General features: G+C 40.7%; 2 protein-coding genes and 1 long non-coding RNA gene across 9 annotated transcripts in view; all 3 read right to left on the bottom strand.

Annotated features, from left to right (window-relative positions):
* Positions 1-4,527: 4,527 nt before the first annotated feature.
* LOC114564445 (uncharacterized) lies at positions 4,528-6,999 on the bottom strand. Its single transcript, XR_003693745.1, has 3 exons — positions 6,861-6,999; positions 5,408-5,497; positions 4,528-5,251 (listed from the first exon to the last, which is right to left on the bottom strand). It is a non-coding gene; the product is annotated as an uncharacterized LOC114564445 (long non-coding RNA).
* A 1,005-nt stretch (positions 7,000-8,004) lies between these two features.
* Positions 8,005-17,186, bottom strand: atp6ap2 (ATPase H+ transporting accessory protein 2). Its single transcript, XM_028592105.1, has 9 exons — positions 17,046-17,186; positions 15,242-15,372; positions 14,524-14,652; positions 14,310-14,405; positions 14,060-14,197; positions 13,278-13,331; positions 13,035-13,184; positions 12,811-12,930; positions 8,005-8,897 (listed from the first exon to the last, which is right to left on the bottom strand). Exons 1-9 carry the CDS (start codon positions 17,119-17,121, stop codon positions 8,703-8,705), a joined length of 1,089 nt encoding a protein of 362 aa, XP_028447906.1. The 5' UTR covers positions 17,122-17,186; the 3' UTR covers positions 8,005-8,702.
* Positions 17,187-20,219: 3,033 nt separating this feature from the next.
* Positions 20,220-26,703, bottom strand: part of bcor (BCL6 corepressor) — a 36,729-nt gene continuing 30,245 nt past the window's right edge. For all 7 annotated transcript variants that reach the window (XM_028591131.1, XM_028591130.1, XM_028591132.1 and 4 more), the window contains 5 exons: positions 24,913-25,079; positions 23,886-24,031; positions 21,759-21,836; positions 21,458-21,611; positions 20,220-21,363 (listed from right to left, as the gene is read on the bottom strand). In XM_028591131.1, coding sequence (XP_028446932.1) covers positions 21,033-21,363; positions 21,458-21,611; positions 21,759-21,836; positions 23,886-24,031; positions 24,913-25,079 — 876 coding nt within the window. In that variant the 3' untranslated portion in view covers positions 20,220-21,032. The remainder of the gene's footprint in view (positions 21,364-21,457; positions 21,612-21,758; positions 21,837-23,885; positions 24,032-24,912; positions 25,080-26,703) is intronic.

The raw sequence follows: 26,703 nt of genomic DNA, 5'->3' as shown, positions 1-26,703 counted from the left end.
GCTCCTTACCTTTCTAGTGATGCCCCATATGTCCATATCTACTTTGGAATTATCAAGAAAATCCAGCTCAAAAATCAATATTTTGACAATTCTAGTCCTCTAAAGTGCCTAACTTTGTACTGACCCCCTAATGGCCAAATATGGTTTCCCGTTGAATGTGTCACCTGATTCACATACTAGCTCCTCACCTTTCTAGTGATGCCCCATATGTCCATATCTACTTTGGAATTATGAAGAAAATCCAGCTCAAAAATCAATATTTTGACAATTCTAGTCCTCTAAAGTCCCTAACTTTGCACTGACCCCCTAATGGCCAAATATGGTTTCCCGTTGAATGTGTCACCTGATTCACATACTACAGCTCCTCACCTTTCCAGTGATGCCCCATGTGTTGTAGGATATATTTTGTGAGAATATAGTGAGAGGCCAAAGAGATCATGAGCTGACCTTGTCGTCTCTGCCTGTCTGGGTTATGGGAAGCCATCTGGTCTTTTAAAATGATAAGACATATGAAGGGAGTGCAGGACATGGCACTACCCGGAGAAATGATTAGAACTGAGAGAGGCCTCCTCGTGATCAGGAGAGGAACAGACGACAATAGAAGCTGTGTGTGCTGAAGTAAGATTCAAGTCATGGAGTGACCTCGGCTCTCACCGCTCTGTGTCTGCAGAAAGTTAAGGCTCACACATTATGAACACACCGTAAAACATTGTTGAAACAGAGTATACAATAACAATCTGGTTAACAATAACAGAACTGTCTTCTTGCGCATCATCCTTTAACAATTTTCATGAGAAAGCCGGACCTTGACTACAACCAACTGATAAGTGAAGACACATACCATGGAGAATGCAGAGCCTGAGATGAATAAAAGCTAGGGTTTTTAGGCTAGTCGAGACCAGTTCCTGAGGAGACTCTGTTGGTAGGGCGAGGGAGATAGTCTTGAAGGAGAACTGCGTCCGTATGCATATGTATTTATTTAGCAATATAATTCACTAAAGCTTTGATATAACTTATCTGAGCGAATCCTGTGTCTTGATTTGATTCTGGTCTACCATTGAACGAACACTTAAAACTTAAAGGTACATGGTATAGTGACCACAAATTGGAGTCAGACAGTATCTCATGGAAGTTTGTGTAAATGTGACGTTATTTGAATCTATTGATACGTGTTCACGGAGACGTTTTTGTCGGTTTTTACGTGGTGGACAACACGAAAATGTAAAGTAATGTATTTCAATGGGAAGCATATTTTGTGGCCACAGCACGAAAATTGTAGGAAGTAATATAAAAAGCCCAAAATCCGCGTAGGGAGGCTGGTCTGGGTGGTGGATGGGTCAAACAACACAGGGCGAGCGGGGATCGCGACCCGCGTGTGGCGCTTTGTTTCATGGGGATGGCGTCCCTGCGTGTGGCGTTTTGTCCCGCGTGTTACTGTGGCGCGTCTCCCGGCGTTTAAGGCGCCCTTTCCCCGGCGTTTAAGGCGCCCTTTCCCCGGCGTTTAAGGCGCCCTTTCCCCGTAAGTTTTTTCCTAAACCCAACCTCCGCCATCCCGTTATTGTGGGGCGTCCCCAGCGTCTAGCGGGCTCCTCCTCCCGGCCGCCTCATCCAGCGGGTCCCCAGCGGTCCGCCTCGTGGGCGCCTCCCGGCTTATGGAGCGACCTTTTTGGCCGCCTCCCGGCGTCCTTTCCCCGAGAAAATAATGTGACATTTACACGTAAAAAATAATGTGACATTTACACGTAAAAAACAAGAAAAACGTCTCCATGAACACGTATCAATAGATTAAGAATAACGTGGACAGTTACACGAACTGCCGTGAGACCGGGTTGGATCGGTTCCGAGGTGGTCACGTGTTTCGTGGACTCCATGTTGGATACCAACATTCATCTGATTCCCATTGACATAGTGTAGGGAATAGTGGAAAAAATTAATAAATCATTTAAAAAATGAAATAAATCACTGAACTGATGTGATCATCATTGAATGTGTCAACTGATTCACATACTACAGCTCCTTACCTTTCCGATGATGCCCAACATGTCCATATCTACTGTGGAATTTTTGAGGAAATCCAGCTCAAAAATCAACATTTTGACAATTCTTTATTTAAGATTATTTTTTGGGGCTTTTCTGCCTTTAATTTGACAAGACAGCTAGGTGAGAAAGGGGAGAGGACCTCTGCGTTGAGGCATAAATCTATCAGTATTTGGTCGCCTGCTCTACCCACTGAGCCAACATGGCCACAACATTTTGACAATTCAATTGCAACAATTGCTGATTTTGCACTGCCCCCTAATGGCCAAATATAGTTTCCTATTGAATGTGTCACCTGATTCATTAGGAATATCTTCAGTGCATGATGTAGGGGGTGGATTGTCCTAATGTGGGTCACTGCCTGATATGCCCCACCTAAGCAAATGTACTGGCTTAACATGATCTGGTATGGGCCTTTCTAGACCTCCCCCCCTCCACACCATCAAATGGCCTACCATCAAATGCTTAACCTCTTTAGAAAGCTGAGACCCTGTATTTTCTTAGGAAACCTTAGTTGTGTTTCTCAAGTGACTTAGAGGGCTGTAATGTGATCAGTTCAAAGATGTTTGTAACCCATTAGAAATAATAAACAATATTCTAGCCTCTGTAACTCTGTGCTAGTACATCACACATTCATTTTGAATGTTTCCTAATAAAAACAACAGGGTCTCAGCTTTCTAAAGAGGTCAAGCATTTGATGGTAGGCCAAAATAGGTGGGAACAGTGCAATGTAAGTGGGGGGAAAGTCTAGAAAAGACCCATACCAGATCATGTTAAGCCAGTACATTTGCTTAGGTGCCGCATATCAGGCAGTGACCCACATTAGGACAATCCACCCCCTACATCATGCGCTGAAGCTATCCCTAATGAATTAGGTGACACGTTCAACGGGAATCCATATTTGGCCATTAGGGGGCAGTGCAAAATCAGGAATTTTTGCAATAGAATTGTCAAAATCTAGATTTTTGAGCTGGATTTTCTCCAAAATTCCACAGTAGATATGGACATGTTGGGCATCATTGGAAAGTTGAGGAGCTGTAGTATATAAATCAGGTGACACATTCAATGGAAAACCATGTTTGGCTCCTAGTGGGCAGTGCAAATTCAGGAATTGTTGCAATAAAATGGTCAAAATCTTGATTTTTGTGTTAAATCTTTTCTCCAAAATTCCACAGTAGATATGGACATGTTGGGCATCATTGGAAAGTTGAGGAGCTGTAGTATATAAATCAGGTGACACATTCAATGGAAAACCATGTTTGGCTCCTAGTGGGCAGTGCAAATTCAGGAATTGTTGCAATAAAATGGTCAAAATCTTGATTTTTGTGTTAAATCTTTTCTCCAAAATTCCACAGTAGATATGGACATGTTGCACATCATTGGAAAGGCTGGGATGTGTAGTAGGTAAATCAGGTGAAATATGTAACTGGAAACAATTTTTGGCCTCTAATATTTGAGATGTATAAGATTTGGATTATCACATATTATACAGTAGATCAGGACATATGGGCCATCAATGGGAGAATTGGGTGAGGCATTTTACAGGAAACCATATATGACCCCCTATGGGCAAGGTCAAGTCTGGAATTTCAGGTATTCTATAAAACAAATTCTGGATATTTTACAAAATTCTAAATTGTTATATTTGTTGTTAGCTGGGTTTTTAATCTAAAACTGTACTGTGGATGTTTGCAAAGGGGTGTCATTTTCAAGTTTTATGGTCTACATTTTTTTGTCAGTGTTGGTCATGGATTGAGTAGTTTTGACAGTTGGATGTTCTTTGTTGAGAGAACTTTTCCGATGTGAGGTAGTATAATGTAAATAATGATGTAAAGGAAAAAAAAGATTACACTTACACCTCACAGTGTGGTAGGATACAGGCCCTGAGAATTTGAGACTTTTTAAAATGAAAGTTACTCTGATCTGCAGAGCTGTCATTTAAATACACAAAATATGAATATATAAAGAAAGCGTAACTAGGCAGAAAAGTTTGCAGAACACGATCGCTGTGGACAAGCTGTGTGATTTGCACTGCACTGATCTGCAGAATGGCTCGATGTTGCGATAAACACTGCCACCCAATGGCTGAAACAGGCATTTTTTAAGCTGGAATCGAGCCATTCTGCAGATGGAGGCAAATGCAGAGCCAACTTCATCATCATGGTTTACGACTAAGATTTGTTTGTTTCTTAAACCCTTTTTGCATGGCATGCTTTTAAATCAATCAACATACCAACTACATAAATGCACACTGGATAAATGTACAATTAGAGAATGTGTTAGTCATATCAGGAAAGGCACAAATGTAATTAATAACATTAATGATGGAGGAATTCCATTTAAGTGTTCCTAATCCCTGCTATATTTAGTTACAGCTGTGCCTTTTCTAGTATGACAAGTCAAAATGTCATGAGAAATGTTTTTTCATTTCTTGATCATTAGCCTAATAACAATTATTTAATGCAAATATGCAAACATTGACCCTGTAGCAACTTTTTGTATTATTCATTTATTGATACAGCAGCAGAAACATCAGGCCTGCTCAGCCCCTGGAGAGAGGTTGGTGAGTTAGCCTTCAAACACTGCAGTACATAAATATAGGCCTTTCTCACCAAGAACATGTTGACTAACCAAATAAAGGTAATAACATAAACGGCTCTCTTACAGTCAGGTGCCTATGATACTGTGTGTAGCTCATCAGGAAACCTTAATGTAAAAGAGAAATTGTTATTGGTCGCACCCGTTTTTTCCTATGGTAAGTCAAAATGTCTGCTGTGAAATAGGTGTGAATGTGTCATTGGGACCTGGACATTGGCCACTGAGTACAACAGGGACACTGGAAAACAGTGGAAAAATGTTCTCTGTATTTTAGTCAATAAGGGTGTGTTTGTACAATTTTTGTTTTGACAAAATTAATGTTGACCAATTCAATGTAGATGGTTCTGTAGGCTAATAGGCCTACATGAAATCATCCAGGATAATGTATTTTTGTCCTGTGATGCAAAAATACAAAGATAACAAATTATATTTTTCCATTGTGGATACCAAAGTCCCGGTGTCCAGCAAAATATTTAACATCAGGAGCCACATTTCTGCACAGCTGTCTCCGAGGACGTCCCTGGGCCTGCTGCTCCACTGACACCTTCATCAGGGTTAGGTCTCAATGCAGCCGCTGGGGCGTTTCCTATCGACTCATGTCCCGCTCTCTTTTTGGCTACGTAAAAAAAGAAACCCATGTGACGCAGTGACATGTACATAATAACATACCATAATAACAGTTATCTGTGTATTCTTCAGATTTTTCATACAGGGTTTATTCTTTTCAACTAGTCTTTAAACTCTTCCCAAGTTCTTTCCGTCATTGTCTTACCAACAGCACTACATGGTGTTATGATGGGCTTTTCCAGTTGCTCTCCTGCAGCAATGGAAGCCTGAATCCTCCTAACCACGTAGATACTAGCTGGAATGTGAAGAAAAAGATATACTGTAAATACGATACTAGCATATATGCCTTACAGAATCCTTATGAACACGTTTTTTCACATTGCCTGTCTTCACATAGGCCTACTGTATATTCAGAGGTGAAGGAAGTAGGCTACTCAGTTCATATAAAAGTAGCAATACCACATGTAGAATTACAAAAAGTCATGCATTCAAAATTTTACCTACAAGAGTATTAGCATCGAAATATAGTATACTTAATAAAAAAGGGCTAATTTCGGTGTAATTATTGATGCATTTATGTGTGTAGCCTATCACTTTAAAGACGCAGCTGGTAAAGATGGAGCTAATTTTAAGGATGGAACGTAACAAGTAGCCTAACTAAGGTTTTAGAATAAATTAGTGGTGTAAAAAGCAGGCTATAATAGACTATTTCCCTCTGAAATTAAGTGAAGTATAGATACAATTACTCAAATAGAGTAAGCCTACAGGTACCTCAAAAATGTACTTAAGACCTTTGGTAAATATACTTCGTTACTTTCCACCACTACTTATATTTGCATCTGTTCACATGACAAAGCCCGTAAACATACTAGGAAAACAAAGCGATAGATAGCGGTCTGTAATGTGTTGAAGTTAAAAAGTTAAAACCTGGCTTATGTTTTGAAAACAATGTTTAATGGGGCCTGCAGCTAAATTTAATCAAGTACACTAATACAGCATTTGAGTGTCTCACCTAAAACCTAGCTTCTAAAGAATTAATCAGGTCATGTCTGACATTTAGCATATGAAGAAGACTCATTGTCCCCACAGGAAAGGTAACTATTGTTTCTGGTTTTGGGGAGCCACTCCCTGCAGGGCCAGGCGTGATTAGACAGAATCGGCACTACCATGAGAAACGACCTTTGTCTGTGACCTGGGGTAAACCTAAAATCAGAGGTGTGTCTTTAATCGGAGACCCACAATTCCACAGGAATATAATTCGGTAAATGAGGTGATGTCGGCACTTCAATCTGTGACCCCGACAGGGGAAGCACGTTGAAGTCCGCTGTTTACAGCGTATTGTTTGTCATGTCACATGACTGTTCTTTTGTAACTCCGCAAAGAGAAGCATGAGATCAGTCCACGGTCAGCTGCAATGTTTTATGTTTGATTGTGTTTTGTCTTGTCGTTTTCATGCAGTTTCATTAAACATTTTGCTTAACTTTCAATTCGACCACAGCCTCCCCTTCCTCCTCCAGAAATCAGAACGAACACGTCTTTTAGTTATTTCTTAACAAATGCTAACGTTCAGGACGGAATACTAAACACCAGTATCTCCTTGTCGTGGGCGCGGTCGACTAAGGTTTTAATACACAATAAAAACGATAAATAAATCCTACCTTTTATTAGCAGTCAGACCATGGTTGCTTGTTTCCTGTTTATCTAAATCTATAGGTAAAATAACCTCGTCCGTTTAAGCAACAGCACATTACATACTGTGGATAATACGAGGGGCGGGACTTAAAACCCCGACTTGCATTCTGATTGGCTGAGCTGTTACACACTATACCTATCGTGATGGACATGAGTTTTATCCATAGAAAAGATGATTGAGATTAAAATTATTGGTAACACTTTATTCAACAGGTCCGTCATTTCCTAATAATTCCCCAGTAAGTCTGCTATAACTCTATGTACTTTGGTACTAGTAACATAATCGTGTTTTTAACAGTCTTTAACAGTGTAACATTGTGAATATATGAGTAAGAAAAAGAAGAAATAAAATAAGAAAATCAAGTTAAACAAATTAGTGGAAAAAAAAGACTGCAATCTAGGAGAGGACTCTAAATGGACATCAGGGATAGTCAGGGGACTCCACGTTAATATACCATTGTCAGATCAGTGTCTTATACATTTTATAGCTTTTTGTTTTCTGAATTATTGTAAAAAAGAAAAAGGGGGAATGTTAGTGCAGCAGTGGAAGAAGTACTCAGACCCTTTACTTAAAATACCACAATTTAAAAATGACTCCATTACAAGTAAAAGTCCTGCCTTAAAAATCCTACTTAAGTAAAAGTACAGAAGTATTATCAACGTTTATCGGTGTTTTTTGCCCCCAACGGGGAGGCACTGGTTATGGTTAGGGTTAACGTTAGGTGCCTTGAAGGCAGCGATCACAGCACTGCCGGGAAGGAGCAATTGGGGGCAAAAAAACACCATTGCGCATTATCATCATACTGTACTCAAAGTATAAAAAATACTTGGTTTTGCAGAATAATGCATTTTACTGTTGTAGCTGGTTGAGGAGGAGCTAGTTTTAACTACTACTACCTAAAGAGGTTGAAATGTCCGTTCATGAAAATAGCCGGCCACGTGTAAACGTAGCATTAGGTGGAACTGCTTCTAAAACACAACATCTAACTACAGGTTTACAAGCAAAAACAAAGATTGTGAAAAAATTTTAAAAGTTATTTTTGAAACAGTACAAATAGGATTTTTTCTAAAACAAAGCTAATGCTCCAATTAATGAAAAAAAAACACTGCTACCTTAAGTGAGCACAATTCAGAGTGCTCCATGTAATCATTTATTGTCAGGCATTTTACTGCAATTTACAGAGCTTCATTTATCCTTGTCCATTCCTAACAACCCAACAGAATGATCACATATTCATGTGATCCAATATGTATTTACCATTTGGAATAGAAAGCAGGGTGAAACCTACCTGGAATAAACACTGCACAAATCTTTTTCACAATTAAGAGTACAGCCGTTTCTTAAACAGTTGCATTTCAGTATATACACACAGATTTCATTTAACTTAAAACGGTTTCACACAGCAAGACGAGCACTACAATTTCACACAGGAACCAGAATCCTTTCATATTATTACAATAGCTCTTTACCATAAAAAATACAGTTATATAGTTGCAATCACCAGGGGAAACAAATGAAACTTAAGTTAGTGAGAAATTAACGTTGTAAGGAATGATGTAAGCTGAGGTTGAAGGCAGGGAGTCAGAATTTTTTCAGTGGAAGATATATTTACGTAGGCAAGTTTAAGAACTACTACTGTAATGTTGATGTTTTTTGTCCATTATCCTGCCAGCATTGTAAACAAGAGGTGACTCAGTATTACGCCCTTCCTCCCATCAAGCCTTTTTCACTAAACAACACCTCACACAAAACACAAACATTCACTAGAGGGATCTAAGAGGACAGCTGGAGTGTTGATGGTCAAGACTTAGTCCATCCTGATCTTCTGGTTAGTCATCCTGTAGATGATGCTGTCATATCCTGGGTCCATGTTCCACAGGTTGTAACCAACAACAATGACGGCAAGGGCCAGAGCGATCATCAGCCACAGCACAATGTTGAAGACCACAGCATAGTGGAAGTTGTACTTGTAGGCCAGGTTGTAAGGGCTGCCAGGGTTACTCTGTAAAATGAAAAATCCAGAAAGGCATATGCATAGGGTAATAAATGTCAAGGAGAGCAACATCTAATAAGATCCATTCACAAAACTATTACAGTTTTTTACAATCACTTTGCTTCTAATTTTAGAACCTTGATGTAATTTTTCAAAACTCTAAGAAACAAAACGATCATCACTTCTAACACAGGCTGTCCAATGTTCAAAACATTGCATTGTGCATTCATATCTTTAAAGAAATCTTGCACTTGCACAATAATTTGTTCAAAAAACTGATTGTGAAATACCATTGAAACGTTACTTTAGATCACCCACACGCAAGCTACCGATAGTTTCATTGTGTCATCGTTCTTACAATCATCATCATTGTAGTACAAAATAGGTGATACATGCAAGTAAATACATCCCTGTAGTATTCTCTCTGCAGTAGTAGAGAGAATACTACAGACCAATGTGGTAGGAGTGTGTGTATATATAAAATTTATTTTTTTAACCTTTATTTATCCAGGTAAGTCAATGGAGGACAAATTATCATTTGCAACGACAACCTGTGTGTGTGTACACACACACACACACACACACACACACACACACACACACACACACACACACACACACACACACACACACACACACACACACACACACACACACACACACACACACACACACACACACACACACACACACACACCAGTTACTTATCATTTTGATCAGTTGTATCAATTGATAGTTTGATAATTGTAATGAAATTAATAGACAATCATCTGAAATGTAATGTGTGAATTGCCATTTGAAATAGTAGTACTTTGATGTTAAGTTGTGTCCTATTGAACAGGTGATCTTTGTTAAATGAACAAATGATATTTGGGTTATGTGTATTGTATCCAAGCTATTGAAAAAAAGTGTTAGTTTTGAAAAATGTGCATTTTGATCATTGGTTGTCAGTTTTGTGTCTAGAGTTTTGAAAAATGATGTCAAGGTTCTGAAATTAGTGCCAAAGTGATTGTAAAAAACTGTAGGACTCACCCGCCCCCCACCAACTCACCCCTGTTCCCCTTACCCCTTATAACTAGAGTGGCTGATCAAAGCATTCTTTGGTTCCAGAGCTAAGTCATAAAAACTAAGAAGCATAGATTGAGGCCACGTCCACACGTACCAAAACCATCTTTTTTTTTTACCCGTCTTCCCTGGATTTGTTTCAAGAATAGTTGCGTCCAAACGAAACCATTTGTAAATGACTCAATACGCTACTTCGTATGCCAGGCCTATAGGCGGCGTTGTTTCTGCTACAGAAATTCACAAAAAACGGAGAAGAAGAGCATTGTCACTTCCACTTCCCATCATAACACGACCAGATTATAACGTTCTCTTAATACATCCGTGGACTATAATAACTTTCACCACTGCTCATTTTATAAAGGCTGCCGCATGAAAACGTGTCTTTGTTTACATTGTCTGCGACTTTGAGTCCATGAAAAGCGCTATATAAATTCAATTTATTATTATATTATTATTGTATAATGTGCTGTTGGATTGCTTTTTATTTTGCAATTCTGTCTGCCATCGGACATGATTGCAGCCCGCTAGCTAGCAGAGCTAACATTAGCTCTGCTAGCTAACATTGGCAGTCTATGATCCATAAATTATGTCTTTTTGATAATCTACGGTTTTCTGGCGGTAGCCTTTCTACAATAAGCCGTGGTAAAAGTTGCTATATTCTGTTCAAGGAGCTGATAAACCGACAGATTAGCTAGCTAGTTGCTAAGTTGTCTACTTCCACTTTATAAACAACCATAGCAGCTAACGTTAGCTACGTCGCAGCTGTAGCGGTCAGCTACTTTAGCGATGTTTAACGTTGGCTACATAACGTTAGCAATATATCTTGTGTAGAATCCAGGACCGGCAGGGCAGAGGGAAGTGTCAGGGAGCAGAGACAAAGTATTTAGATGAAGTGAGCTGGTTTGACCATGGAGATGGGAAATGCTCGCTTGGCTTCGTGTGACCGGCGTGCACTAGCACCATTGACATATTAATAGTGTTCAAGAAGGGGGGAAAAAACGCCTAAAATTTTTTTTTTTAAATTAAACTGGCGAACGAAAGAAGACAGAAAGTAGAAAAGTGGAGCGAAATGTTTACAAACTCAAAAAACGTGTTTTGTTTTTGCGTCGTCGTTGTCAGGATGATGAGCGAGCTAGCAAGCTAGCTAATGATAACGTAAGTTCAGCTCTTTTCTTTTGTTGTTTGTGTTTTTAGCCAACTGTTATAGCTAAATAAAGTATAACGTTAGCTTATTTTTAGACTAGCACAAGTGCGGTAAGAGGTCGAGGGGTGTGGCGATGACATCATTGATACGGGGTCGTATTCGTATTCACCATCCATACGAAGCCAAACAAGAGCAGTTTTCGAATTTTTTCACCCTGAGACCAGGTTTCAAAAAAGTGCGTTTTCAGGCAGTGCGTTTACAGGATTCGTCTGGACGGTAGGCCCAAACGATGCAAAACGTGCGTTTGCACAAAAAAACGTTTCCGTGTGGAAGGCCCCTGAAACTGGGACTATACTTCCCACAAGGGGTTAACGGCAGTCCTACCGTAAATATAAACGACTTGGGTTTTGATTTTTGGTTCAGTGTCAGATTTCACCCGTTGATAACACCACCACAACTCAAGACACATGCATTGTACTTGATCAGGCCATATTGTAGTTTAAATTATGCTTCTCGGAGTAGGAGACTACAGTTGTGCAATAGACTCCTTTTGCAGCAGACATTTTGACTTGTCATAGCAGGGGAAAAAAGGAGAAAGAGAACATAACACAGTGTAGTACAACAGTCCTGAAATAAACCTTGTCTTAAGGTGATAATGTTCAGTTTATGTTGAATCTGTTGTAGAGAGGTGTTGATTGAACATCCTTTAGCAGGCTGTAATTTGTGGTGCTGTTGAAATCCATCCGGTCCTTGAACACAGAGTCTGAAATTTTCGTATGCGTTTTACTAAAAATTTGTCACGCACAGAAACCTTGCACACTGAGTCCGATGTGTATTAATTAAATCTGTTGCGAACAAATTCGCAAAAAAAAAAAATACAAAATGTGACGCTGCCGTCGCTCTGCCTCTCTCTCCTTCTCCCTCATTCCATCCCTTGCTTCACTCCGTTGACAGTAACGTTACCTCACTGGCTGTCCTGTCCTCTCTGTCCTGCGTCTTGTTGCGTTTGGCACCCCGGCTACCTGAAAGTGTTGCGCTGCCCTCTCTCTGTCTCCATCACCACACTGTTGCTCTCCTTTTTCTGTCTGTGTTCTGATATTTCCCTCTTCCATTCTCCCCATCATAATCCTACTGGATATTACTATCTGACCTGTTGACAGGAGACTGAGTTATGAAATGATACTTTGCACTCTGCAAGCGTCTTTCTGTGGTGCATTTCTGGATAGGGTCATCTTCTCTTTGTCAAAACACTTTTTTTTTTTATGACGGACGAAATTTTCAGAGGCAGTGTGTAAACACGATTGACACAGCGTGAGGTTATATTTATTTTTTTAACGTCCGGAAATTTCGGACTCAGTGTGCAAGGACCTGAAGAGTTGTTTCTAATATTCAGCTAACTAATTTATAATGTGTTACAAATCATAACTAAGGGGTGGCCTCTAGCTCACCCAGTAAGAGCGTGTGCCCCATGTAGGCTGAGTCCTTGGCAACGGCCCGGGTTCGAATCAGACCTGTGGCCCTTTGCTGCATGTCATCCCCTCTCTTTCTCTCCCCCTTTCCGTCTATCCACTGTCACTATCGAATAAAAGGGAAAAGCCCCAAAAAATAATCTTCAAAAAAAACAAAACAAAAATCATAACACACGCCTGAAGTAGTGTATATTTTTTTCTGATGTCATTCAATGAAGTTCAGCAAACAGTTAACAAGACTTACAATCTGTTTGGATTCCAGGATCGAACGGGACTTCCTGGTCAAAGGAGCCTCAAAGGTCTTAACTGTAACAACCTCCACCACAGCGCTGTTGCCATAGAGACCATATACATCCTCTCCAAACTACAATAAAAAAAGACACAAATGTTAACTATATACAGAAGTTAATTAAAAAAAAAAAACTGATAAGATTCTGTAAATAAGGCCTATAAAGACCTTCTCCTTACTTTTTGCAGAACAGAGGCGAGAATGGCAGTGGCATCACGGTACTGGGGAGAGTCTTGGCCATAGAGCCTGCTGAGCTCCTCCAGACCAGACAACTCCAAGGAGTACAGGTCAGGAGAGTGGTCCTTTGCCAAATGTCTGTGTCTCTGCAGCTACAAGAAGGGAAGAAGACAAAGACACTGCAGCCACAATGCATGAACTTTTTGTCATTTTCAGCCTGATTTCAGCAAACCCTGACAACTTACCAGAGCTGTGATATCATGCAGCACTTGGACCTCAGACAGGAAGAGCAAATCAGCCTAGAAAGCAGAAACAGTAAAGAGGTAAGAAAGGTAAAACAGACTTCCAGTGGGCTACTTGTAGGGGTGGGGGAAAAAATTGATACAGCATAGTATCGCAATATATTTCATGGCAATACTGCATTGATACACAGACGCCAAGTATCAATCTATTATTATATATGTCTTGGTCAGTTTGTCTGCTTGACAATCTCATTTTGTAGCAATAAAATTGAAGTGAGATGAACAAAGAGAAATTTATCTTTTTAGATAAAACAGATGTTGACAAAGTTTCCTTTTGGGAACATAATTTGAAGTTGGAAAAAAGGTAATAAATTGCGATATATCGCAGGATATTGCAATATGTTTAAAATCGCAATAATATCGTATCGTGACATAAATATCGTGATGATATCGTATCGTGAGACCTGTGGGGATTCCCACCCCTAGCTACTTGATACATTTCAAGGACTCGAGTTGACTAAAACAATCAGGTAAATCTGGTCACTTTATTTCCAGAACTCCCAGGAATCCTAGGTATGATGGTGCGATATATTTTATTAAGTATACTAGCAACATATGGTGAATACTGTGTGCTAACTGCACTAGAAAATGCATTTTAACACCCTATGTAGCAGGTAGTGATAGTTTGTCTTTGAAAAGTATATAAAAAAGAAAAGAAAATGGTAGTTGTGTCTAAAAAGCCAGTACAGCCTTGTGTGGGTCCGATGTTGCTGTTTGAAACTGACCTCTGCATTTCTGCTGAGGGAGTTGAGCGGCAGGGACTGCAGCACAGAGCCATCCTGGGACAGACGGGCACGGATCTGCTGCAAGGTGACCGGTAGGTCCTCAAACACAGCATTGGCCTTGCCGAGCATATACAACCTCTGAGAGAGACAACAAACAGATTTTCTTTTTTTAACCAACCAGATGAGCCTCTTAAGAGTGATGTCACAGATGGTGAGTATGCCCTGTTCAGTCTCAGTATATTTGCATTACCTCTTCACTGGGAGCCAGCTGCAGCACTACAGGGGTGTCCTCAGCAAACAGAGAGTGTACTGTCTCTGCAACACTATCCAAATTGAAAGGTACCGGCTGCAAGGAAGAACAAGATCCAATGACTAACTAAGCCAAATTACATTGCATACTTCAGTAATATATTCTATTTGATGTACAAAACATAATTATAATGCCACAGTGCAGTCTAACTCACATTATCCAAGGGGTAGGAGGCCACACTCTGAGGCAGGGCCAGGCTATCAACTCCTCTCACCACCACCAGTACATTAGCACGGGGACGCTGGAACAATGGACCAGCCTGAAGGCCTGGCCAGGACAGATCCTGTACAAATGAACACACGTTGTAAAGGCTAGGCCAGCATAATCATAAGCTTACACCTGTTATAACTATTTATTTTGGCCGCCTTAAGCAAGTTGTCAAAACAACATTGACATAATATCATCATCTTTTAAGTTGATATGGTGAACTTGTTAGCAAACAGTTGCTTTTTTTACAGTTACGGAAAAACATTCATTCATTTGGAGTAGTTTCTGGCTACCTGGCAAATGTAAGTCCACCATTAACTCTATTTTAGCTTCGTTTTTGGTCTCCATTAACTCCTGAAGGAAATATCTGGCTCTTTAGCTGCTCTAAATGCTCCACTATGTTCACCAGCTAGTTGCTAACTGTGTATGTCTACCATTTGGTGCTGAGCAAGTAGTGTACAGTGGGCTTTTTAGAACTCTTTAGCTATAAAAAAATAAAAAATAAAAAACAGATGCCATGAGAGTGAACCATAACTGTTAAGTTGCGGGTCGGAGAGCTAAACAACAAGCTTAAAAAGGTATTTTAAACCTTGGTAAAGCCGAGGGGAGCTGCATATTTGCAGAATGTACTAAAATTGTTAAGCATTCAATAAATAAAGAAGCACCTCTTGAACAGAAAAGCCCATGGTTAAAGCCACCAGGTCAGGGATCTTCTCTCCAGAGACAGGCCAGTCTCCTTTCTGGAAGGACACAAACTCTGGAGACTGCAGCACCGTTAAACTGTCTCCATGTACACCTGTGACAAAAATTAAAACTGTCAATCCCAGTAAAACATGTGGAAAATTAAGAATTAACTAACAGTACAAATACTTCTCAACCTAACAGACTTGCAAAAAATATTGCAAGTTTACAATTTCTCAGTGTAAAATAGTGCCCTAAAAAATTCTCACGACTGAAACTTACCTTTGTTAATATCTATTATTTTCCCAGAACTGTGGCTATTCAAGGTTTAAAGTAATAATAATAATAATAATAATAATTTATACTTCATTAATCCTGCAAGGGAAATTACAATGTTTTCACTCTGTTGTTATTATTATTATACACATTAAACACAGGCCTGAATTACACTCACATGCTCAGTACCTACACATGCACTAATGGAGAGGTGTCAGAGTAAGGGGGCTGTCCATGGCACCACGAGCAGTTGGGGGTTCAGTGCCTTGCTCAAGAGCACCTTGGCAGTGCCCAGGAGGTGAACTAGCACCTCTCCAGCTACCAGAGAGATATCCATTAATTATAATGACATGGCCTGGGTATTGTTCCATATTTTATTGGTCATTTTTCTAATAATTTTTATGTTTCTTGACTTTGGCAGTATTGCTTTTTATTTTACTTTCTTTTACTTTGTTTATTGTTATGCACCAGAACACCAAGGCCAATTCCTTGTATGTAAAAACCTGCTTGGCAATAACCCTGATTCTGATAATGCTCTTCCCCTTTATCCTCGTCTGCTGTTTTGCAATAATAGAAGTGGGCCCTCTTAAATGAGAAGCTGTCACTTATGTCAGTGTAGCGTTATGAATAAAATGTTAATTTTACATTACAGCAAGCACCAGTCACAGCCTGACTGGATTTTACGGGCCAGAGTAGAGAAAACACTAACTTTACAGCGACGTGAATTGAGGCATAAACTCGTGACAGAGAGCTGATGATTAGTGTTAAAGAGGAACTACCAGTTTACAGCCTCTCACATGACAGCACAGGCTGTCGTGAATTAGTAACCACTAACCAGTACCGAGGTAACAAATAAATGTACATTTTCTTTCTTTTTTTTTTACATGACCACTAACCATTTGTGAACAGTTCCAGCAAGAAAGTAACGTTACATATTCTCATCTTTACTGCTAGCGTTCACAGTTTGCTAATTTCTTTTTTTCCCATAGCATTGTTAAGGTATTAGGAAGGCATGACCCACTCTATTCTCGTTCGGATTGGCTGGGACTCGTTCACTGCTCTAGATGGGTTGGTTAGGTTTAGGCAAGAGAAGTGGGATTGGTTAGGATAAGAATGTTCAGGGTAAGCCAATCAGAGGCAGAGTAGGGCGGGACATGCCTTCGCCATCCTGGGAAAAGCAGTTTGCTAATGCGTTAAGTGTTATCAACAAGCTAACAGTATTATATTCAGCTTTTAACGGCTTGTTGAAAGCTCACGCCGAACCAATTGTCCAATACTACAAGTATAGTAATATTATCTCACACATTCCCATTCATTTACGTAAGGCAGTATTATGACGTTACCTAGCATACGGTTTTATCAGTAAGCGGCGATGCTAACGATGTTCCAAGCTAGGTTGTAATTTGCAAACAGAGTGGATAACGTTAAATGATTCGGTTATGTTATATTTCTTTAAGAAAAAACACATCCCAAACCGTGAATCATAACCACCCATCGTTGTACATTTCTTACCGGTTGTGACAAGGAAGCAAAGGGAAAACGCCGCGGAGAAAACAGTCTCCATCCTTCGCCAGCTTGTCAGCGACATCTTTCTCCTTGGTGCAGCAGAAATCAGCTGACCTGATGTCACAATACCACAAAGCACGATGGGAGAATATTTGTCACAATACAGTACCACCCACAGATAAACGCCTTGGTACTGATTCTTTAGAAAATATTTAGTCTTTGACAGTACTAATACGTACTGTGGATAATACTAAATATACCAACTAATTCTAAACAGATAATACTACACAAAAATATTAAGCTTTTGAAAACTATACAACTTTTTTCAACTCCTCTGACTGAATATAATTTTATTTGTGTATATATGTACTCCTGTTGTTTTATTAATTTTTATGTAATTTGTCCTTAGAATTCTCACTTTATGTTCATCATTTATTTTAGATCTATGCTAATGCTAATGTTGTTTACCAGTATCTTTGTAGCCTATATTACATTCTGTCAATAAAATAAAAATGGATAGTACTACACATCCAGGGTACTATCATTTTTTTATGTTTCTCTGTAACTTAGTAGTTAAGTGCATTAACATTCTTTATCAGAATCTTTAACTCAAATATTTTTAATTTACCATCCTTATCAGACAAAATAAGCTTATTTTATGGCAAAAATACAACATCCAAACCAAAAAGAAATGTATGAGATAGAAAAGACCTGTGACTTAACAATAGACATACAAATGAATTATAACCACAGGAGAAGATAAATACTGTACTATAAGACCACCACCCTTGCTATGGTATTGTGCAGGGTTCTCAAATTTATATTTGTATTCCTCTGATAGGATGTCAAGGAGCAGTTCAAATGTAGGCTACTTTGACAAGGAAAAGTTACAAGAAAAAAGCTAGCTATAGACTAGTATATATTATAATACATATTTATTGACTACAAATCTTTAAATCTCATCAATTAATTCACCAAAGTTTTGTCTGGAGCAAGTTAATAATGCAGAAAAATCTACATAAACCATACACTAACAACCACATGAAGCTGCACACAAACAACAATTTTTAGGTCTACTTGCTTTCTGCATTCTGGTGCATTTTAATAGGAGAAAAGAACATTTCACAATAGAGTGGGTGATGATGACCATGAAATGTAATCCTCACAATACCTCACCTACTGTATATGATGTCCATTTAGAAAACCATAATAGCTGGTTATAAAAGGCTTGTGTTCTGAACATCCTGCATGCTGTTCAGTAAAGAGGGAGGTTAGTCAAAAAGGCACTCTTGAGGTTAAATGTGGCCCTCCTGCACCTTCTGCCTTAGTATATTGTTTTTGTGTTTGGACTGAGAAACTAATGTCTGCCAGGCTGAACTATTTTCAGCAGCTCAATTAGCTGTGTGACAGTCTCTTGTCACTCCATAACCTTTACCTGGATATGTGAAATGGGCCGACTCAGCTTCGACTTCACTCCCTAAACCTCTCTGAACTTTGCTGCTAAATAAAACAAAAATTATTGGGGTGCCCTGATAGCTCACCTGGTCGAGTGTGTGGCCCATGTACAAAGGCTCAGTCCTTACTGCAGCTGCCCAGGGTTCAATTCCGCCCTAGTGCCCTTTGCTGCATGTCATTCCCCACCCTTACATAGCTTCAGCTGAAAAAAATCTTTAAAACAAGCATTCTTAGTTGTTTTCAACTATGCTAGGGATCTCTTTGCATCCACTCTGCAGAGATAGAGCAGTTGAGGATTTAGTTATATTATACTTATGGATATCTGACATGTGTAGCTCTCCTTTACTTCAGTTTTGTTGAAGCTCAGCCATATCGTCATGGTGACAATTAGCTACTCATTTAATGCATTCTGCAGGGCCTCCCAGAGTCATGTGCTTTTCTCTACAGTCCTTACGGCCACTGAAGTCCAGATCTTGAAGGTTTGATTGAACATGTTCATGTGAGCAAAGATGAAAAAGTTGATCTATAGACACTGAAAGCATATTCAGGATGTTATGCAGACATTGTCAGATAAGCCTACTGAGGGGCCTTGGGCCGGTCTTGTGCCCCTCCCTATCTTTATGTTCCTCCCACTCTCTGTACTTTGTGAATGTACCCAGTCACACTCTTTATATGAACCAGCACTCCTATAACTTGACTATATTACATGGCCCCACGTTTTTCCTGTGTTAAATTAGTTTGTGGTTTTGAATAATAAACCTGTTGATAGTCTATCTTTTTCATCCTATGAAAGTACAAAACCAAAAATGCATTCCCAATTCCTTACCCTGTACGTGGCTATCCGAACCAAAACCTATTTGTTCCTACGCAGACGATTTTTACTTAAACTAGAGTAAAAAGTGATTTTGTCAGTGCAATGGCTCATTTGTTTATGCTATTTTGGATATAATGGAGGTCAATAGCACAGGGAAATGAAATATAAATCAGACTTTGGTTACACAGACAGAACTTGTTGGTTGGATCAATTCTGGGTTTTGGTCTTTCATTAGACATATGCTTTTAAAACTATATTTTGACACAGGGCCAAAAGATCCAGTAATAATCACCAACTTCAAGGGGTTAAATATTATTGGTTTGGGAAATTGCAACACTTAATTTGTACTTGACCAAAACACTGAAACAAAGTGAACATGAGGCCCACTTTGCCCTGCTGCTAATCCAACCTTGAGAAAATGTATTCTTTTGGTCAGTCATTAAATAATAATCTAGATATTTTAACATTTTAATGATCGTGCCAAATATTTAGTATTAAATAGGTATCATTTAAAAATAAAATCAAGCCCTACACAAATGATTGAGCACTGAAGACTCATTAAGTTCAGCATCCAGTTACAGCTTTTGCACACTAGAGGGCACTGCAAGCCACAAGCTTTTCAGCATAGAGAGGCAGCAAATGGGAGTTGGGGAATTGTTCGGCTGTAGCAATACATTGCATGACACCAACAATACAAAAATATTCCAAGAGATGGCAATGTAGGATCGTGTTGTTGTTCACACCTCTGCAACATACAGAAGTTACATACAATAATTAGCCTAGAAGATTCAATTTGACAGAGCAGCTGTTAAAACGTTAGTTCTCACTGCCCAATTTAATTCAACATTGACAAAAGAGGCGCAGAATACATGTTTCATCTTGCAGTTTGTATATTTATTTTAAAGCAACTTCTTTTGTAAAATATAAATACAAATGAGATATTTTAATTACAAAGTTAAAACAAAAAAGAACACACCAAAATTACTTTACTGCAGTAGCCTCCCTGTTATATACAAGCTCTGTGCCGAAGGGTAAATATCAACATTATCTTAAAACTTTATTATACAAACTGTTTTGTAGTTTTGCATGTTAAATTACAGACTAAACAGGAAGCAAAATTTTAACATAAAAAAAAAAGATACAACAAAATAGCCTGAGGCTCAAGCGAGCGCTAAAGTCTGAGGAAAAAAAAAAAAAAAAAAAAAAAGACTAAAACAGGACATCATGTGCTTCCTATAAACAAATACCACATTCAATAGCACAGACTCAGTACTATCCTGTACAGCTACACACATGCACAATGTGCTGCGCGCTCACACACTCCATCCAATCGCTGACATCACGACTACACTCTGTTGCCATACAAAATCTTTCAGAGGAGTCGTGAGCAACATTCAAAAGAAAAAAAATCTCTTGATATTTTATATATATATTTATATATATATATAATATATTTATTTATTTATACATATATTAATTTATAAAAATAAGACCATTATTAAGTCTATTGAGTCACAAATGTATTGATTCTCAGTTAATGGAGGGAAACGTTTCAGCAGCCCGATCAGCCAGCAGGTCAGTCCATCTGTACAGTGCTGGTCCAGAGCAGGGTTGAAGCGTGCAAACTAAGAGTCAGGCTAAGGCATATCATCATAACCCCTGGTTGGTTCTTAAGCAAACTGCAGTCGTAAAGGATCAAGGTCCGGGTTTAGAGGCTCCAAGGGTCAGGATGAGCCCAACTTCCCAATAGCCTTGATTTTGTCCTTCAGTTTGTCCCCTGGGTGGTCCCAGCGGTCGTCAAGACACTCCAGTGTGGAGCCCAGAAGAGCAGCCAGCTCAGCGCTGTCTTCCACCAGGTCCAGCAGGTCCTTACTGTCGGCATGGAAGCCTTCCAGCTCCTCTGGGCAGGAGAAGAGCTGTGACAGAGAGGCCTGCCGGTAAAACTCTGCCTCTGCCACTGTCACCACCTCCATGTGGGGGAAAGCCTGTCGGAAACCGCGACCAGACATCCGCAGCCGACGAAGGACGTCGGACAGTAGCAGCCAGTTTCTTGGCCTGAGAGAGGAAAGGAAGCAATGTTTAGGTATGAGGGCAGACAGAGAGGCACATTTCTTTTAAATGGGAGTTTGCTCTTGAGATAAAAGCTCACCCCTGGGAGAGGGACACCTGGATGTTGTAGCAAGGCAGCAGAGGGCGGTCAGAGAACTCAAACTCAAACACCTCCCTTTTATCATCCTCATCCTCATCCTCTGGGCCCGGAGGGTCGGCCAGGATGTCATAGACACCGCCCTCCTCGCTCAACTCTGACACACACAAACACAAAAAAAAAAAGAATAAATTATTAGTTAGCATCTCTATTATCATAAAAGACGTACCACTCAAAGCTAGATGGCATTGAAGATGTGTAAAAAGACTTTGTAAGCACTAAAACAAACACACAGAGTACTCACCACACACACCGCTGCCATAGAATTCCCAATAAAGCCCCGGGTCGTCATCTGAGCGGCCCTGAAGGTCAGCAAAATAATCTATGGAGAGAAGAAAGAAGCGAAGCCTGTTATTCAAGAGCTGGAGCCTCTGGGACAGGCAAGGAGGCAAATACAATTGCCCTTTAAAACTACAGCAGAAAAATGGATAAAGAGCACAGTAAAATAATAGAGGAGGAGGAGGGGCGGTGTCAAGAGAGAAAAGAGAAACAAACAGAGCAAATGTTTTGTGGAAGGAGGGGTGGGGGTGCTGATGGTCAGGGGCCAGCGGCTGTACCACGGGGGAGGAGAGTGACTGTCTCCGCTGGGTTGAGCTGGCTCAGTTCAGAGCAGGGCTGCCAGGAATCAAACAAGAACCACACACAGTTGCTGTGTACACACACACACACACACACACACACAGACAGAGAGAGACAGAGACAGACAGAGAGAGAGAGAGAGAGAGAGAGAGAGAGAGAGAGAGAGAGAGAGAGAGAGAGAGAGAGAAACAAGCAGAGGGAGCTGGATAAAAACACAGAGAGAGAGAGCGAGAGAGAGAGCACGAGCTGGGCTTTGTGCCAGCACTGAGGCGTGGGGCGTCTGGCGTGTGTTTGGAGGGATTAACGGCCTCCAGATGAGTGGGACCAGGTGGAGGGAGGGCAGAAATCGCTCGCTCCACTCATTTTCTACGGTGCTCGATCTCCTACGCTCCCTGCTCCGTCAATCTAGCAGCTATCGATCTATCAATCCACGGTCTTTTCAAAATTCAACACCATCTTTCCAGCCGTCTACATATAAATCTCCCTTTTGCACTAAACCTGTTCCCCTTTCTGTCGACCGTGAACTTACACCTGTTCATTTTCACCCTGATCTACCATCTTTTCTCCTGTGTCTTGTCTCTTTTAGCCTCTGGTGCGTCTCAGATAAATCGGTTTTAACTAGCTAGATGTTCATGTAATATTAAGCAGCTGGCTACAGAGGAAGCGTGTGCCTGTGTATGCTTTCATTTCCTCCTCCTGTACACAAACTTGTGTTGTCTTGACTTAACTGCAAACATCCAGACGAGCCCTCTCAACATTCACGGCCCAAATACAGACGACGTCAGACCGTAGCGTGGCAGCCTTGTGAAAAGACACACTCTGGCGCTCACACGCACAAATACAAAAGCAGAGTCTCCAGCCAGAGTGAAGCCCATTTCCGCACGTACACTAAGCAAACACAGTTGGCGTTGCTAAGTAACCAGATAGAGGAGCTCAGAGGCAGCCGCACGCACCCCGGCGGGGGTAGACTCCCTGTCTAACAGGTGGTCCAGGGAGGAGGAGGAGGAGGAGGAGGGGGGAGGTGCGGAGGGGAAATGGGATGACAGAGACAGACATGTCTCATAGCGACGGTTAGGAGGTGGAGGATGAGGATTTACAGAGAGGGACTCATACCAACAGGTTGCACAGAGGTCAGAGCATTGTAAGAACAGCAAACAGTGAATAAGTCAAGATTTGGGCATTTTGGAACTCAGTTGCGGACCAACAATTTAATCTTGCCTCTAATCGTGTCCCTTTTATCTCATTTTAATTCACTTTTTTCTAGCATTTGTGATTTTATAATTTTATGTTACCAGTGACCAAAGGTGCAATTTACAGATTTTAAATTGAACTTCTAGACCATGTGTAACTTTTACTAATAAAGTGATAGGACTGTAGGTCTGTGGTTTGTAAGACTTTTTTTCCCCAAACACAACAAAACCAGCCTTATCCATAAAAGATGCATGTGCGTGATGTGCAATTGCGGCTTCTGAGTATTGAGGATGTTTTTATGCTAATTTATGGATAATTAATGACCAACATTATTTCTGACTTAAAAATAAGTCCTTAAATCTCCCAGATTCATTCATTTGATTAAATCAGTCTCCTATTCTGAAGGAGCCTGATGACTGAAATTGGGGAAAACGGTCCTCAATAGTTATGTGTGCTCTCAAATTATTACAGATTTATTCTCTAGAAAATGTCCATAGGGGGGCAGGGTGAGCATACGGACTGCGACTAGTGACGTCAGCATTTCTAAATTCCTGACTAAACAGTGTGTCTGACTAGATTGAAATGCCAGCAGGGATCTTACCAGTGAGGAAGCGCTCCATGCTGTCGCTGTGGGTCATCTTGAGCAGGCCACGGCCAGAATATGTGGCCAGGGTGGGGTCAGCACCATAAGACAGCAGGACTCGCACAACGTCCAGGTGGTCATTCTCCACAGCATCGTGAATCGGTCTAGACACACAAATGTACATTCATTTTAACAATAACCAGGAACAGCACTGACATTTGTATGGGTAAAAAAATAGTCTTTTTGTACACATGGAGTTTAAAGATGGTGTATAGCATTACAAATATTTTTCCCATAAACCACCTTGTCTCCTGTAGCAAGTAATGGTTTAATAAAAGCTGCCTCACAATTACCGTTAAAGCTTTAGTGCGTTACTTTTTGATATTTATGAACATCGGTTACATGATGAGTTTCTAAAAAGCTAATTAAGACTATCAGCTCCACACAACTTTCTGTATTTCTCAGTATGGCTATGTTCAGAAGATTGTGTCGTCCGGTGACTTTCCCCACGCAGAAGCTTTGAGTGAAGATAATGACCTCTTCGGAAGAGTCCCATCATGTTTTTTAATCCTCTGTGTCCTCCTTGGCTACTAGTAACTGCATGGAGAGTGGGGGGCGGGCGGTGCACGGTCACGGAAGGCTTGTATCATGTGGACGCGCAAACAGTTTTGTTGCCATTACTTAGAATTCCTCATGGGGGCGGCAGAAACTACACACTATAGCTTTAAGACCCATGCACAGTTTCCTAAAACAGACCCCCTAATGTACATTTTAATAACACAGCGATGAAAGCCGTAGCCTTCCCCATTTAAAACTGCAGCTAATATCTCAAATCATTGCTCGTGTGCCAAGCAAATATAAACTCAATGCCAGAAATATTTCTATGCGCAAACTCAAGTGACTTAACTGATGACTAAACCCTGGCTTTCCCTATTATAACATGCCGAAAAAGCCACAATCAGTATTTGCATTGTGGATGAGACGTGTTCATGCAAACATAAGTTTGTGTGATTTTGTGTGTATATGATTGAATGTGTTTGTTTACCTGGTGCCGTCCTGTGCACTGCAGTTGATGTCGGCCCCGTAATCCAGCAGGTGTTGGACTATGCTGAGCCAGCCACGTGCGCATGCCTCGTGGAGAGCACAGTAACCAGCATAGTCTCTGTGATTCACCTCACATACTCTGTTCTCCAGACAGTACAGTACCACCTCCTAAAGAGAGCCAACACAGAGAGAGAGAGAGAGAGAGTAGGGTTTAGTGTTTGAGATTGTGTGTGTATGAATTTATGTTTGGCGACAACCCAAGCAATACAAGACCAAACACACGAGTGAGACGAAGCAGACACATACGCAAACAGTCCTTCCCTTTACAGTTCCTGTGGGAGAGAAATTAGGGAAAGGAGGAACTGAGTGTGTTCCTGTGCCGGACAAAGACACACTCACACACAAATGCTCGATAATACTAGAGCTGGCGCCAAAACACATTGAGGAAACTAAGTGTGACTCAACTGTATTTAGCCTGCCAGATTCTGCTCGTGCATGTATGAGTGTGTGTGTGTGTAAATGTGTGTCTGTATGCCATGGTTGGGCTGGGACGCCACTGTGGAAGCCAGTTATGATGGTTGGGCTCTGAAAACAGCATAATGGAAGCGGAACAAAGATATTTGATAGAGGCGCTCAAGAGCTGGAAGTGTTTCCTCTGGTCTAGAGCTGTGACAGTTGGGCATCCAGCACTAAATAGTCAGACTGGTTTTTATTGGACAGGAGCAGCGTCTGCTGCAACCAAACAGAGAGGAGATAGAGAGATAGGGAGCAGTCCAGCAGTGTGTTGATATGGGGCTTGTCCGAGTCAAACAAGTCTGTGTTTCAACACTGTGGGTATGTGTTTGTGTGGATATGCAACTTAGTGTGGGACTGGGTAAAAGTATTTGCAGACCATTGGAAAAATAAACAGAAACTATATATATATATATATATATATATATATATATATATATATATATATATATATATATATATATATATATATATATATATAAAACTTATACACCCAGACACATTCATACTCCGTCCGACTAACAGTCCTGTGCCAAGGGGAGGAAAGCTGCTCATCTGAACCTGGGGAATGACTCCAAACTTCCATTTCTATGCTAATTCTAGCCTGCCGTCTAGTCCAAGAGAGAGTCTCTCTCTCTCTCTCTCTCTCTCTCTCTCTCTCTCTCTCTCTCTCTCTCTCTCTCTCTCTCTCTCTCTCTCTCTCTCTCTCTCTCTCTCTCTCTACATAGAGGGAGGAAGAGGGAAGGAAAAGGCAGGCAACAGAGAGAAAACAGGCTGACAGAGGGATAAGAAGAGGGCTAGAGAGGGCGGAAGAACGGGAGAAGAGAGAGGCAACACCCTAACAGATGACAGATTAATTTATCCGTTGATGAAATCTGCCAGAGCTGTCCTCTGGGCTGCTGCTGATAATAACAAGAGATGAAAGGGTGGGGTGTAGTCGGTGGTAGTGCGAAGTGTGTGTAGGAGAGACAATGAGAAAAAGGGGGAGAAGTGAAAAGCGGGAAAAAAAAAGAGAAAAGAAGTGAGCAAGTGTGAGCAAGAAAAAGTGCAAGAGAGAAATAGAGAAACGTGGGGGAGCGGGACAGCGCTCCAACTGGTTTTCACTTGCTGCCAACACTCTGTTTGCCTGCTGGAGAGAGATTCAGGAGCGCTGTGCCGAAGCTCCCCTCTGGGGGATTCCACTCGCTCTGTGTGTGTGTGTGTGTGTGTGTGTGTGTGTGTGTGTGTGTGTGTGTGTGTTTGTGTCTGCATGAGTGTGTCTGTCTGTGTGAGTGAATGA

Source organism: Perca flavescens, chromosome 11 (genome assembly GCF_004354835.1).
Source record: "Perca flavescens isolate YP-PL-M2 chromosome 11, PFLA_1.0, whole genome shotgun sequence".
NCBI lineage: Eukaryota > Metazoa > Chordata > Actinopteri > Perciformes > Percidae > Perca > Perca flavescens.
Note: the sequence above shows the minus strand (reverse complement) of the source record. Positions and strands in the feature narration are given on the sequence as shown.

Bases quoted from the DNA above. Each gene is read 5' to 3' on its own strand.
- atp6ap2 (XM_028592105.1), bottom strand. From the start codon at position 17,121: ATGTCGCTGACAAGCTGGCGAAGGATGGAGACTGTTTTCTCCGCGGCG. The intron at 15,373-17,045 runs GTAAGAAATGTA...TTTTTGTCACAG, and splicing joins TTGCTTCCTTGTCACAACCG to GTGTACATGGAGACAGTTTA. The intron at 12,931-13,034 runs GTAAGGAGAAGG...TTTTTATTGTAG, and splicing joins TCGCCTCTGTTCTGCAAAAA to TTTGGAGAGGATGTATATGG.